Source organism: Elgaria multicarinata, chromosome 1 (genome assembly GCF_023053635.1).
Source record: "Elgaria multicarinata webbii isolate HBS135686 ecotype San Diego chromosome 1, rElgMul1.1.pri, whole genome shotgun sequence".
In the NCBI taxonomy this organism is placed as follows: Eukaryota; Metazoa; Chordata; class Lepidosauria; order Squamata; family Anguidae; genus Elgaria; species Elgaria multicarinata.
The window spans coordinates 44,933,000-44,947,293 of NC_086171.1; the positions used below are offsets into that span (position 1 = coordinate 44,933,000).

The 14,294-nt window shown below is 43.2% G+C and overlaps 1 protein-coding gene across 9 annotated transcripts in view; it reads right to left on the reverse strand.

Annotated features, from left to right (window-relative positions):
- The window catches only part of ADAM22 (ADAM metallopeptidase domain 22), a 170,481-nt gene extending 161,018 nt beyond the window's left edge, over positions 1-9,463 (reverse strand). For 8 of the 9 annotated variants that reach the window (XM_063127241.1, XM_063127223.1, XM_063127233.1 and 5 more), the window contains exons 1-2: positions 9,375-9,463; positions 8,694-8,857 (exon numbers count right to left, since the gene is read on the reverse strand). In XM_063127241.1, the coding sequence (XP_062983311.1) occupies positions 8,694-8,857; positions 9,375-9,453 (243 nt within the window). In that variant the 5' untranslated portion in view covers positions 9,454-9,463. The remainder of the gene's footprint in view (positions 1-8,693; positions 8,858-9,374) is intronic. The other variant, XM_063127178.1, reaches the window with a different exon arrangement.
- Positions 9,464-14,294: the final 4,831 nt, after the last annotated feature.

A 14,294-nucleotide genomic window follows, 5' to 3' on the forward strand; every position in this document is an offset into this window, starting at 1 on the left:
ACCTGCCGGAAGAGATCTGTCTTTACTGCTTTCTTAAATTTTGGAAGACTGTTAAGTCGACGAATCTCTCCCGGCAAGCCATTCCACAAACTGGGAGTGGCGGAAGAAAAGGTCCTCTGGGTAATACCTATCAGTCTTGTTTTTGTTGGCTGGAGTAAATTCTTCCCAGAGGACCTGAGTGTGCAGGGCGGATTGTATGGGAGAAGGCGATCCCGCAGGTAGCCCGGACCCAAACCATGTAGGGCTTTAAAGGTAATAACCAACACTTTGTACTTTGCCCGGAAACTAATTGGCAGCCAGTGAAGAGATTTTAAAACAGGTGTAATGTGGTCACCCCTAGGTGTACCGGTGACCATCGAGTCTAACCCTCCCTGGAGGCCTACTGACAAGAGTTCCATGGAGTTGCTTCTCCTTTTCACCAGTTCAACCTGCATGTTTATCTACCTCTCCCTTTAGCCCAGAAAATGTTAGTGGTGAGGAGGGGAGCAGGAGATACCACTGCCTTCATGCTCGGCGGTTCCCTGCCTCTCAAGCAAGCAAGTGGTACCCATGATGAGAAAGAGCGTAAGGAGCAATAGCAGCTGGTGACAATGGCAATGTGAAGGCAGACTCATTGAGGGAGGGGTCCAAGGACCTCAAAAAACTACAGCCAGGATTGTGGGAAGACATCAAGGTTACGGGATCTACTTTGTGCCAAAGCCACATGGAAATAGCGGCTTAGTGGAGGGAGCTTCTCATTAAGGACCAGGGTGCCTCCGATGTTTATCCCAGGAATTTAGTCTCAGTGCCAGAATGGAGCGCTCCATCATTCCATGCATAAATCCACTCTCAGCTGTCCCGCAAGCTTTCGTCATTAGAGCAGCCTAATTTGTTGCCACTGAAGTTCAGCAATTGGGAGTTTGCCAATCTACTGCAAATGACCCAGAAACCAATCAGTCAATCCTGCCTTCTGGCTGCCCCTAATATCATGGCATAAAAATGTCTCAAATCTGGTTACATCTATGGATGCTCTCTATCTGTGTTGGAAATTATGCTGGCTGGGAATTATGGGAGTTGGAGTCCAACACGTCTGGAGAGCACCGGACTGGGAAAGGGTGATCCTTGGCATTCTCAACCAAGGGAGGTGCGCCTGGCTCCCTCCCTGTTTTCTTTTAAGTGAGCTTTTCACGGAAAGGATGAGCTTCTTCTGGACTGTTGTAGTCAACTGTCATTTCTCTTCTGTTGCACACTGGGGGGGAAATGCTGGATAGCAGTTCCTAAACAAATAAATATACAGATTTTGCATTTCAACTTAAACTGCTGGTAATGCTTACACCTCCTTGGAATAAATATTATTCCTTGCAAGAATTTACTCCTAGAAAGCAACAGCGGACCAAGCAAACTTGGAACCACTAACCAGAAGCTGGTTTTCATAAGAAAACTCAAGGCCGAACAAAAGGGCCATAAAAACAGTCAGTTACGAGGCTAATAGTACTTATGAGGCTCAGAATGTAATTGTAAAGTTTGCAAGAGTTGATTCAAGGTTTACATGCACATCACGCTGTCGAGGGTTCCCCTCCCCTCATCTTATCTGTTTCAGAAGAAAAAGAAGAAATCATTTTTCTTACAGAATTCCCTGCATGGCAATGGAGTAAGACAGTACTTATGGGTATTATTAGGAACTGGCTATTAATAACAGAAAAGATCCACAGATGAAAATTGCAAATTCATTCACACAGCAAGCACATAAAACACAGGCAGAGCAATGCTGTTGGAATCCAGGGAGCATTCCTACACCAGAGCACTTCAAAAATCAAATGGGTATTCACCCAGCAGAGCTGGAGGAGCAATGGCGGTGATTCCTGCCTTTCCCTCCTCTTTTCTGCTGATATTTCTTTTTGCTTTTGAGGGCATCTAATGGTGTGGTGAGGACAGGAGCCAGGAGGCTTTAGGACCCTATGGATCCCCTGCAGCTCCCCTCCCTCTTTCTCCTCATTTGTATACTCCCCCAAGATTGGCGCTCCGACCTGACTGAAGAAATCACTGTGCTGCTTTCCATGGCAGCTGCATGGAGTGTGAGGGGCAGGGTGGGTGGGTGGGAACCCTCTCCTGAGGATTTCCTTTCCCAAGGTTGTGGCAGTGACTATGGCTTTGGAAGGAGGAACTCCACAATTTCCTGCATTCCCTGGAACACTCTCCAAGGACCACAGGATCACTCTCTAAATCCTTTCAGATAAGCATGTTGATTGTGTCATCTCGATGTAACCACTCTACATGTATTTCTGCTCTTTATAATACAATTCCAGACAAATGTTCAATCTCACTTGTGTATAGTGTCATAAAACCAGGTTACAACCCTTAGCTAAAGAACTAATGCTATGTGAACAGAGCCTGGGAGCGTCATTAGAATGTTAGGGTTTCCCAAATTATTATATTTTTAAAAGTTTCTAACTTTTAACCTCAGCTGCAATAACTAGTAAGCATGTGAAACAATATTTAAACTCTGCAGCTCAAATAAGTTTCATAATACTTACTGGGGTGGGGGGAGAGAGGCAACAAACAGGATCTTAAAAGAGGCATTCTCTCATACACAGGATCTTAAAAGAGGCATTCTCTCATTCACAGGCAAACTTCCATTTCTAAGATTATGAGCATCCTCTAAAACCAAAGAAAATATGCATCTTGCTTCAGAAATATTGGGCTGAATCCCAATTTAGAGTAATCCCATTAAAATCATAACTTACTAGTCACATTGATTTCAGTGAGTCTACTGTAAGGATAGATTCAACCCATACGCAAATGGATTTATTGATTAATAGACAAAAACCCATATGAACAATCAGTTAAAATTTCTTTAAATCAGGCGGAAGCCCAATTACCTATGTATACTGTATGGACTAAATGGAGTTATCATATGCACAACTCAGACATATATCCCCATCAGCTCTGAGAGTATAATGCTCATTTTCCTACTGACATTTTAGATTTGTGCCATGGAGCCGGGAGAGGGATAGCAGGAGGAACCTGTTGATTTCAGAACCTAGGCCAGCGTTTTGATACTTCCAAGCAAAGGCTGAAGTGGAGGCAGGCACTTGGAAAACGAAGAACTCCACGATTCCATCTACTTTCACTGCAGCAAAAACATCACCCACACCATCTTCCTTACAGTTCACAAGCAGTACCTCTGATATAAAACACTAAGAAATATAGATCAGCTGAGCTATCACACACATTAGTTCAAATGCGTTCTGGACTGCATGCCACACAGTTCAGTTTTGCCTTCATGCACATCCAGGCAATATAAGTCAAATGTTTTATTTTGTTTATTTATTATATTTTAAAAATGCCCAGTGACCAAAGTTCTCTGTACATTGCCCATTACATAATACAAATATGAAAACAAACAAAAAACAAAAATAGAACAAAATAAAATCATGATAAAACTAGGGGCAACAGATAAAAACATTCCAGCAAATTTAAAACTTTGTTTAAATTATAGCATCTTTGTTTTAAAATGAACATGGTTTCAAATGAAATCTGAATTTAATGCAAATGAATTATAGCCTGCTCTTATAATCTCTTGAAATTGAATCATTACCTTCTATCAAAAAACGTTGGGTTGGATCCTAAAGTTACGTTAAGGCACAATCCTATGCATGTTTAGACAGAAAAAGTCCTACAACTCCCAGCATACCCATCAAGACTTTCATTCTCTTCCTGTTTGCTGAACAGCTGATTAGGGGCAGGGGCAGGAACAGGAAAGAGAACCTAGTGCCCAAACATTTAAAGTTTTTGATTAAAAATACATTTATTTAGGGCACCAGGGAGTGGAGAATTTTGTGGGTGTTGTTGGAGGACCCACACCACATTGTAGACCTCTGGGTTAGAAAATAACCATGTTGGCTGGAGATGTTGAGAGTTGTTGTCCAACACATCTGAAGGGTGCAACATTGGGGAAGAATGTACTAAGGTTGTACTAAGCGCAATTTGCCTGATAAACAGCAAGCCTCAGACTTCCTTCTCTCCTCCTCCCACACAGCCAGGGAGTTTAGATTTTTTTGCTTCCGTTTTAGTTTCACCATGGCTTGCTGTGTCATCCAGACAGACAATCTGTGGACATTAACTATAGTTAGTTTAAAACAAGCCAACTTAATCTTGTGGTTTATAAAGCCGGTTTGTTTAAACTAATCACAGTTAATGTTAACCACAGTCCCAGGTCAAGACATTATGCCAAGCTGCCGTTAAGTAAAAGAAAAAGTTTTCAAACTCTTGGCCCTGCAGGTGGAGGGAAGGAGAAAGTGCACAAACATGAAGCTCAGTGCTCAAACATCACTTAACGTCATCTTCAAATAATTATCAATTTACGAGTATTTATGACTCTGCCTTTCACACAGAAAGGGCATTTACTTTCCATCTATTGTCAAAAATGTTACTATTGGGCTCAGTAACTACAAGAGATGGGAAAACCAGGGATGTTTGAGCTTGCTAAAATTCTCCAAACTTCACTTTGAAACTCAGTTTGGCTCACTCTTGTTTTTGTTTGTGACCTGTTCGTTTAGGTTTTTTCTGTTTGTTTGAATGGGAAAAGTGTGCATTTCAAGTGTGCACAAAAATCATATTTTTGAAGGGCATATTTTTAAACCACTACACATTTTTCAAACACGATCACAAGTTTGGGAATGTGTGAACCATTATTTTTTTAAAAAAAAATGCAGTCCCATTCACATTCAGGATTGTGAATGGGGCAAGTTTGGATGGCTAATGAACTAAAATGAAATCCTTGTCCATCCGTAGCAACTACCAGCTCTTGTTTCTGGAAATTTCTGGACACCTGTTCATTTTCAAGTAAGAGATGTTGCTCAATATCCTTGCATGTGTAAAAAAAGAATGAACAGAAATCTATCTAGTCTCAGGATGTGTTCGGACAACACAATAGTCAATGGTTGGTTAATAGTCAACTCTACGGTTGATTATCAAGGGGGTACTCCCCACACGGTTTTAAATTTGTTGGTTGTTTTTATGCTCTTCATGGTTTTAATTTTTGTGAACCGCCCAGAGAGCTTCAGCTGTTGGGCGGTATAAAAATGTAATAAATAAAATAAAAAATAAAAATAAATTTGATTTCAATTAATAGTTTTTTTCCCTTTGGTGATCAGTCCACCCAGATAGGATGGTTTTATCTCTTCGCTGTTTGAAAGACAGGTCTACTGTAAGATGCTAGTGTGAGCACACCCTAAATTACAAATATGGTCAATGGACCATAAGACACACAACAACAACAACAACAACAACAACACTTTTGCCCTTTACATTTTTACTATTACCACCTCCTTTCATTTTTTAAAAAAATGAATGAAAAAGGTATGAATTGCACTGTATAATTACTGCTGCAATTCTTTACCTGGAAGTAAATACACTGAGCTCAATGGGAATGCACTGTAAGAATGTTTTCAGTAGAATACACATGTTTCATTACACAGTTAGCCTTTTTGGTTCCAACTCTATACCCACATACCTAAGAATAAGCCCTTTGAATTCAAGGGGAATTACTTCTGAAAAGACACATATAGGACCGCATTGTTAGCTGCACATTCCTATGTTTTAAAGAACGGTTAGAGCAACAGAGTTATTGTCCATAACAGTTCTTAAAACTCTGTACAAAACAGATGTGTGTGTTAAGACAATATATATTTCGTCTGTCACATCATTCAAAATGTGAGAATGTTCAAAGATGCATGACTTGGTAACGCTCCATAAAATGCTTCAAAGAGCACATAACATGGTAAACAATATATCTCAGCCATTTCAGAGACAGGGTGCAGTTCAGATGCTAAGGATTTCTGCAGCCTGCAAGAGATAAAGAGCAATATTTAAAGTGGTCCATCAGATCCCCTTTAAAAGAACGGAGCTGCTTCTGTGACAACATTGCATCAGTGTTCCAGACAATTTAGAGCTGTCTGCCCCAACCTCAAGCCCCCACCCGGTGTGCAGAACTAAAGGTCCCATCTTCCCTAGCCAGCAGGGGATGGTGGGGGCTGTAGTCCAGCATACCTGGAGGGTGCCAGGTTGCAGAAGGCTGTTTTCAGGTCTGACCTTGAAAACTGAGACTTACTCATTTCACTTTTGATAATGGTACAACCTTTACATTAGCGGCAGCCACTGACGCCCTGCTGAACCACCAGAAAGAGCACCCACAGGGCAGCAGTAAATTGTCACCACTAATGTGCAAATTATGTGCAGCTAATTGACTACCCAGCAGAGAAACTATATATCCCTTAACCATCCAATGCAAACTACCAACAGCTTCCCTGAGCCTTGAAAAATGAAGTCTGAAACTGTAAGAAACCACTCAAAGTAAATTCAAGAAGCTCCTATTGATCTATTTTTTATAAAAACACACACACACACACACACAGTCTTATTAGGACTATTGTTCTTGGTTTGCAATTATCAACGTCAACAAAATATCACAGCTGCTAGAGAAGTCCTTATCCTACAAACACTGAAGTGAGGCATGTGAGAGGACGGGAGGAAATCAATAAGGGCACAATCCTATGCAAGAGTACACAAAAAGAAATCCTACAACTCCCAGCATTGCCCAGCTAGTATTGCTGGCTGGGAAATGCTGAGATTTGTAGGACTTTTTTCCTGTTTAAATAAGCATAGGATTTTGGCCTAAGGGCCATATTCTGTAAAGTACATGCATAAGGGATTGCACTATATGGCATTAGGTTATTATGCACCAAGTATCACTACATTAGGACAGGCAGTATATTTAACCGTAATGTTGACTGCCGCCCCCACCCCAAAGTATTTACTTTCTGCCCATTTATTTAGGTCACGATACAAAAGTAATCACATATAAACCAAGAAAGGCACTAGTTGCACAATATGTTTTTCGTCTGAAATTGAAATCTTCAGCTCCCACAGCTGAAGAGCCAAGCCCATTTCAACTAAAGAGCTTGCCTCTTTGGCAATGGAAGCTGCTGGGTCAGGGTGGGGAACCTGCGGCCCTCCGGTTGTTTCTTGGGCTACCCATCATCCATGCTGGCTTGAGTTGGAATCCAACAACATCTTCTCCCAGGCATTTAACAACATATGTTAAGTATGTTTGTTTTTTAATGGACCGCAGAACTATTATTGTTTAAAATGGATACTGTTTTATACTGCTGTTTTTATATTTTTTGATGGTTTTAAATTTTGTATACTTTTTTTTTAATGTCCACTGTTTTTAACTTTTGTAAACCGCCCAGAGTGCTTCGGCTATGGGGCAGTATATAAATTTAATAAATAAATAAAACATCTGGAAGGCCAGTTTTCTTACCCCAGTGAGAAAACTTCGAAAGAAGCTCCTTCTGGGTAGAATCCAACTTACAGTAGACCCATTGAAATAAATGGGAGTTAAGTTAGTCATGACTAAAGTACATGCATAAGGGATTGCAGTGTGCATCATCCTTATAACACTACTTCAGACCAAAGGGTCAGCTTACATAATTACCAATAGTGTGATTATATGAAACCCACACAGTTCAAATATAATTTCAACATTTGGTTATATAGAACACAGAAACAAATTTGACTGATTTATTGATGTGAATGTTTTGCCCTTGCTAAGGGGATTCAAAGGTACTCACTGTGGCCTTGTCTTAACCTTTCCCCCCTCTCCCAACTGTAAAAGTCATTCGCTTTTTATAATTATTGCTTAAAATATATTGAAAAGCAGCAGCCAATGAATAAAAAATCCCGAAGAACTAAATTAAATAAATTAATAGATATGAATATTTTTCAAATCACCCTGGACTTTAAGGGATGACTCTAAAATAAGAATAGTATGATCTGTGAGTTGTTCAGCGGGACTTACTCCCCTGCAAAGGTGTTTACAACTGGATGTTTAAAATAGCACAATCCTATATACGTCTTCTCAGAAACACGTTCCACTGAGCTCAAAGGGATTTACTCCCAGGTAAGTGTGTACAGAACTGTGGGTTAAATAAATTAAAATAGTTACAAATGGGATTCTAAGCACAATTTTCCCTTTGATTAAAAACAGTTTGCTTGTTTTAAGCTAAACTCCCAAATACATTCCAGATGAGGAGAAAGACAACCCATATTCAAAATTGCATCTTAAATGCCTCTGCAATTCTAAAGATAAACGGACTCCTGTGGAAGATATGTGAATATGTGCTCCATTCAGATCACATTCTGTCAGGAAGTTAGGAAAGGCATCTCTCTGGGAGCAATCACTGACCAGATCCACGCGGAGAAGCTTTTCAGCGATCACCCTGCGGTCTGGTACAATTGCTTTTAGGGCCATACCGCTGCCAAAACTGAGCCCATGTTGCTGAAAACAACTCCCTCCCCCTTCGCTGATGCTTTACATTTTCCACAGAGGATCGCTTGACTATTTAAAGGAAAAAACAGTGCAGGATTTACGATTTCGCAAAGACCAGCCCTTCCACGGCAGCGGCAGCTCGATCTTGGCTACTTCCAAAATTCCCTGCCCTTGCGCTGTAATTTCTATGCATGGCGCATCAGACCCGGACAAGCCTTTTGGAAGGAGCCGCCACTACCACCGCCGCCGCGGCCGCCGCCACCTCTCCCCCCAAGCGCTCGTCTCCGGGGCAACAGAAATCCCAAAAGAGTAGGCTGGGTTCTCTCTCTCCCTCCCACTCTGTGGCTAGTAGCCGAAGCTGCCCGCACTGCCAGACGCTCACCTGCTTGCCATCGAAGCTCCCGCCGCCGATGCGGGTGTTGAGTCCATCATGTTGCGTTTCGTTGCCCTCGATGGTGCTATAGATCAGCCGGAAAGGGACAATGTTTTGCCTCTCTGTAAAACGGTCCCCATCCCTTCGCTCCATCTCTGTCAACAAGGCGTCTCCTCGGGAGGAAGAAAAAAAAGGGGGGGAGGCGGTGGGAGGGAGGGAGAGATAGAGAAGGAGAAAAGGGACACGGTAACCATCAAGCAACTCCGGGCTGGGATCGCTTTTATTTACAAAGATGACCGGGGGTGGGGGCAGAATGTCGAGTGAACGGGCAGGGAAAAAGTCGAGATGCTTTTACATTGCAGGGATCGGAAACGAGAAGGGATCGGCGGGAGCGATCTCCATCTTAATGGGGGACCCTTTTATACCTTGCAGTATTATTAATTTATTATTAATAATTATTACTCATCTGCTCTTTGCTAACCACGCGCGCGCGCGCGCAAGGCTGCCGATGGGTCCCCCTGGAAGCGTTTGGGGGATGCTGCAAACTGCACCCAGCGAGGGTCACCCACGCCATGTAGGGCGATCCTGCCAAGCGGTGCCGCTTCCTTGGTGTTTGGCGGCGGCGGCGGCGGCGGCGGCGATTACGAAGATCCAGCCGCTCCAAAGGATGCCGAGGCGAGAAGGACTTACCTGCCCGGCTGGAGCGAGGTCCAGAGAGCATCCCGAAGGCACAGAGCGTCACGGAGAGCAGCCAGGTGGCTGGATGCATGGCTGGGTCTGGTGGGGGAGAGGGGCGGAGGGGCGTCCTCCCTCCTGCCCGCGAGAAGCGAGGCTCACCAGGCGGCTCGCATGGCGCCGGGGCCGGAGAGGAAAGGCGCTCCCACGCCCGGCTTCTCGAGCTGGCGGGAGACGCGCGGCGTCCTCCTCCTCCTCCACCTCCTCCTGGCCGCTGCCGCCGCCGCCGCCGCCTCAGTGCTGCATTGTGTTTGACGGGCTTCCGCTCGCTTCCAGCGCTTTTACTGCATCGGGGGCTTTGCCGTAGCTCAGAGGCTTCAAGCTCCGCCCAGCTCGCCTCGGCTCCATGCGAGCGTCTTGGAGCCGTGGTCGCAAGAGAGGCGGGTGGGCGCTCGGGCTCCCCCTCCTCAGCGCCTCGCCAGCGAGGGGAAGGGAAGCCGAGGCGACCCGTCGCTCGCTGGAGGAGGCGGGGAAGCTGGGAAATGTAGTTATCGGCGGAGAAAGCGGAGTGGGAGGGCGAATAAAAACTCGAGTCACGGCTCCTGTTTTCTTTTAGCTATCGATTATAGATATAGATAATACAGGTCATGCACAAGAGCTCAGGGCAAATAATAAATAAATAAATACACACACACATACGTATAATCTATTATAATACATTATAATATTTATTATAATTAATATATTAATACCATCTATTAATAGTATAATATTGGGCTTGTGCAGGCAACATGCTAAGCTAGTAGTAGTAGTTTATTATGGTCGCAAAACCAGCAAAGCTATGGTTAGGCCGCTAATCCTTTTGCAGCAAACAGTTAGCAAGCGTGTTTAAGTCATGGTTATATAGCCACCATGGTTAGGAATGGTTCACACGAAGTGCTAAGTCATGGTTCACATGATGCTCTAAGCCATAATGTTTAGCTCAAAATGCTTAAACGTTGTGGCTTAGCGTGTCATCTGAACAGAGTTGTCAATATAACAAATAACAAATGTTATTAGGCATTTTTAATCATTCAAAGGTCCCATTGTTTATAGAAAGAGGATCACTAAAGCAGGTGAAACGGATGATCTGGGACTATCCATAATACATTGGATAGTCCTTGAGGTGCTTCTCCAAGACACTTTGTTGGTTTTACAAGAGCCCAGTGTGGGTTACAGTCCAGTGTGATGTTAAGTGGGTAGAAGGGAAAGCCTAAAGCAGTCTTCCCGGACCTCGCACCATCCAAATGATGGGAGTTGTAGTCCAGAGGGGACTCTTCACCTGTGCACCCACACTTATAAGCTCTTTCTTCCGATTATGGATCCCCTGCATCTCCCCAAAAGTTGTTTCAACAGGGTTTGGGATGACAGAAGCTTTTGGTACAGCACAAGTAGCAGCAGTCGGAACTGGAAATTTAGAGAGCCCCAGTATGTATGGATGCCCACAGGGTTCTCTGGAGCCCTAAGACTCCAGAATTACATGACTGTTGCTGCTTTACAACTCCTGCGTAAAAAGTTAAACCTTTTGATATAGAATGTTCGGGATGACTTGGCCAGTTGTGACACTTTAGGAAGTGTAGGACTGCTATGCTGAAAAGCCATGGCTGGCAAGAAAACAATCCCAATGACCTGTAGTTTGATGAATTGGTTCCTTCCTCGCTTGCTCATGCCAAAGGCCAGTCTAGTGTGTTGTCTGTATCATCAGAACATTTCGAGCGGAACAAACCCCCCACAACTGCTAGATTCAGAATTTTCATTAGGTGTCTCAAAAGCTTACCTATACACAAGAAACCATTATGTAGAAGAGTTTCAATTATTTTTACTTCCAGGGTACAAATATTTCAGTTCTAGGTTTTATATATGCACGCACACACATGCACCCCAAATTTAAATACAGGTTAAAATCAAAATCTTAGTTAAAACATAGGATGTATCAGACAATGGGTATGCATCAAGACATAGTGCATTGCTGTCATCTCCATGGTTGCCATCTCTAACAGATAAACAGGGCCTATTTGCATTTAGTCCCTACAGTTAGAATTTAGTACAGCATGTTTTATGTATGTTAATTTGTGAATGGAAAATACAAAGTTTAGTAGCCATCTCTGCCTCTGAAGACTCTCACCTCATTAGAGTTGAGCCAAAATATGCACTTGGGCTGAAGGAAACTGTTCAATGTCTGCATAGTGACACATGTCTACCTGTTTGCCTACCTTAGATTAAGCATAGGTATAAATGGCGTTGTTTTTAAAATGAGCAAAGTGTGATCTCTGTTCCACATATAAGGTAATACTGAAAGCCAAGGATCTTAATGAGAATTGTCCCAAGTCTTAAACAGGATACATACATTATTGGCAGCATCCCATGTCCTCTTACATTGTTTCAATTGTTTCTTGTTTGTTTCTTGTCCCCCTATGTGTCCAAAATGTACAAATAAGGTTACATTCTATCTAGAGGGCTTCCACCTCCAGGCATAATAAAACTGCATTATCCTGCCGATATTGCAAATGTCTCACTAGAAAGCTCTGCACAAATGTACTCATTTTATACTCCCACATACCTTGAATTACACAGCAGCATTATTACAAAGAGCTGATATTAGCCTTTTAATATCAGTTTTCAAGAACCCTAGAGGCTTAGAAACATGTTATGAAAAAGAAAGCCAATCTTCTTTTTAAATTAATAAACTATTTAGGGTCAAATCACTAAGCAAACATTAAAACATTCAGCTGCCACCCCTTAGGTACCTGACGTCACATTCTACAAGTAAATTTCCTGGCTGCACCTGGAGGTCCTCTTCTCTTGGTCAAAAGAAAATCAAGATGGAGAATAAAACCCATGTCCGTTCAAATTTTCACACTTGCATACCTCAGGGCCACAGGAAATTCCTCTGGCCCTTACTAGGCATGGTTTGTAACTCCATTAACAAACATTCTGCTGCCCCTTGCTTGATGTCTTGAGTGTGTTATGATAACCAATGTGGTGGTGAGTGTTGGGCTCAGAAGGAGCTCCATCCCACCAGCAATTTATTGCACTCTCGCCATGCCTGGTATGTGCTTTTGCAGCGCAGTACTCACATGTCATTGGTTTTGCTCTGTGCTCATCTTGCCTCTTCCCCGTTTTCAATATTATTTTGGAGCGGGGAAAGTCTGGTTTCCCTCCTTTGTTCGCAATAGTCATTCCTCCGTCCCGTGTATTGCTGTCCTTGCGCTACATTGGACCATCCCAGTTTTTGTTGGGTGGGTGTGTGTGTGTGTGTGTAGAAGGGCAGTCTCACTGACAAAAGAGGAGGGCAGGGCAGTTCTTTGCTCCCCCGTGAAGGGGGAGGGAGGGCACCCGAACACCCCTCGGAGGTGAGCAAGGCTGCCGCTACCTGTGCCCTGGACTTGGTCACATTCAACTCTATGGCTCTTGCTCCTGAGTAGGCATGTCTAGGTTTCCTGACCAGAACAATGTTGGCATCCCCTTTCCATACCAACATTGACCACAAACGTCTCCAAAAACTAATTGTAATACTTTCTCTTCACTTATATTGTTTAATATGAACTTAGGGGAAACTAGTGTTGTTTTACTGTAATTGTGCCGTTTCAAGCTGCCGTACTATTGTATTTGTGCAGAAATAAAATATATATATTTAAAAAATAGAAAAAATTAACTGGAGGAAGGAGAACGTAGGGGGAAGGGCAAGAGATTTTGCCGGCATAGTAGCGATACAGGTGAAAAGGTACATGAGTTGAAATACCACAACTGCAGATGAAAACCGGGGGGGGGGGGGGGAGTAGGTGTGATGGAACCCCAAGAAAACCCAGGCTCAAATATTAACTCAGCCATAAAAACTACCGTATGTGACTTTGGGCCAGTCACTCTCCCAACCCAACCTGCTTCACAAGACTGTTGTGAGAATAAAATTGGATGGGTCTAGTCATCTATGCTGCCTTGACCTCCTTGGAGTAAGTGTGGGATATGAATAAACATGTCTAGTTATGAAAAAGATCAATTCACAGCCTCTGTTGATACAGCATATAACATGTATTTGCTTCCTCACCCTTACTTCTGTTACTCATTCTACTGCTTTCTTTTTTCTCCAATCACAAGATCTATAGTGTGCTGATTGGTTTAAATCCAGTTATCTGAGGCTCTTTCCCTCCCTGATATTTTCCGAGGTATGTACATTGCAGTAGAAAAAAAAAATTGTCCTATGTAAATTTTTATAATTCTCCAACAATATTAGTGCAAATGCGTATAATTTCCATTCTCAGAATAGGTCTTTGGAGAATGTTTCCTAGAAACATTCAGAGCCTAGGAGCTACTAGTACCCTCTGCTGTCTAGCCTTTTTGCAGCATTAGCTTTTAAAGATAGGAACCTTTAAATCAGGGATGAGGAACATATGACCGTCTTGATATTGGTGGACTGTAATCCCCATCAGCCCTAGGTAGGATACCCAATGGTGAGGGATGGGAGCTACAGTCCAGCAACATCTGGAGGGCCACATGTTCCCCATCCCTGCTTTAAACACACGGCCCATTGCAGTGTCTTATAAGTCTGCATGGCATGCCATTTTCATCCATCTTTTGCTCTGAATTTATTTTCCTAACAAAGTAATGCTGAGGGGTTGGGGGTGAATAAAGTATGGTGGAGCAACTGCCACATACAAAGTCCTGCTGGCTCCCTGCACCCAGGGTGGGATCTCCCATTGATTCTAGTGTGATGAAGTTATACACACCAGCTCTCTGCCTGCCTGAGACCTTAGACCTGTTGGAGGAGCCCTTCTCCACATCCCACCAATGCAACATATACATTATGATGGGACAAGGGAGAGGGCCTTCTCTGCTGTGGCACCCCGACTGTGGAATGCCCTCCCCTTGGATGTCTGATTGGCGCCAACACTGATTTCA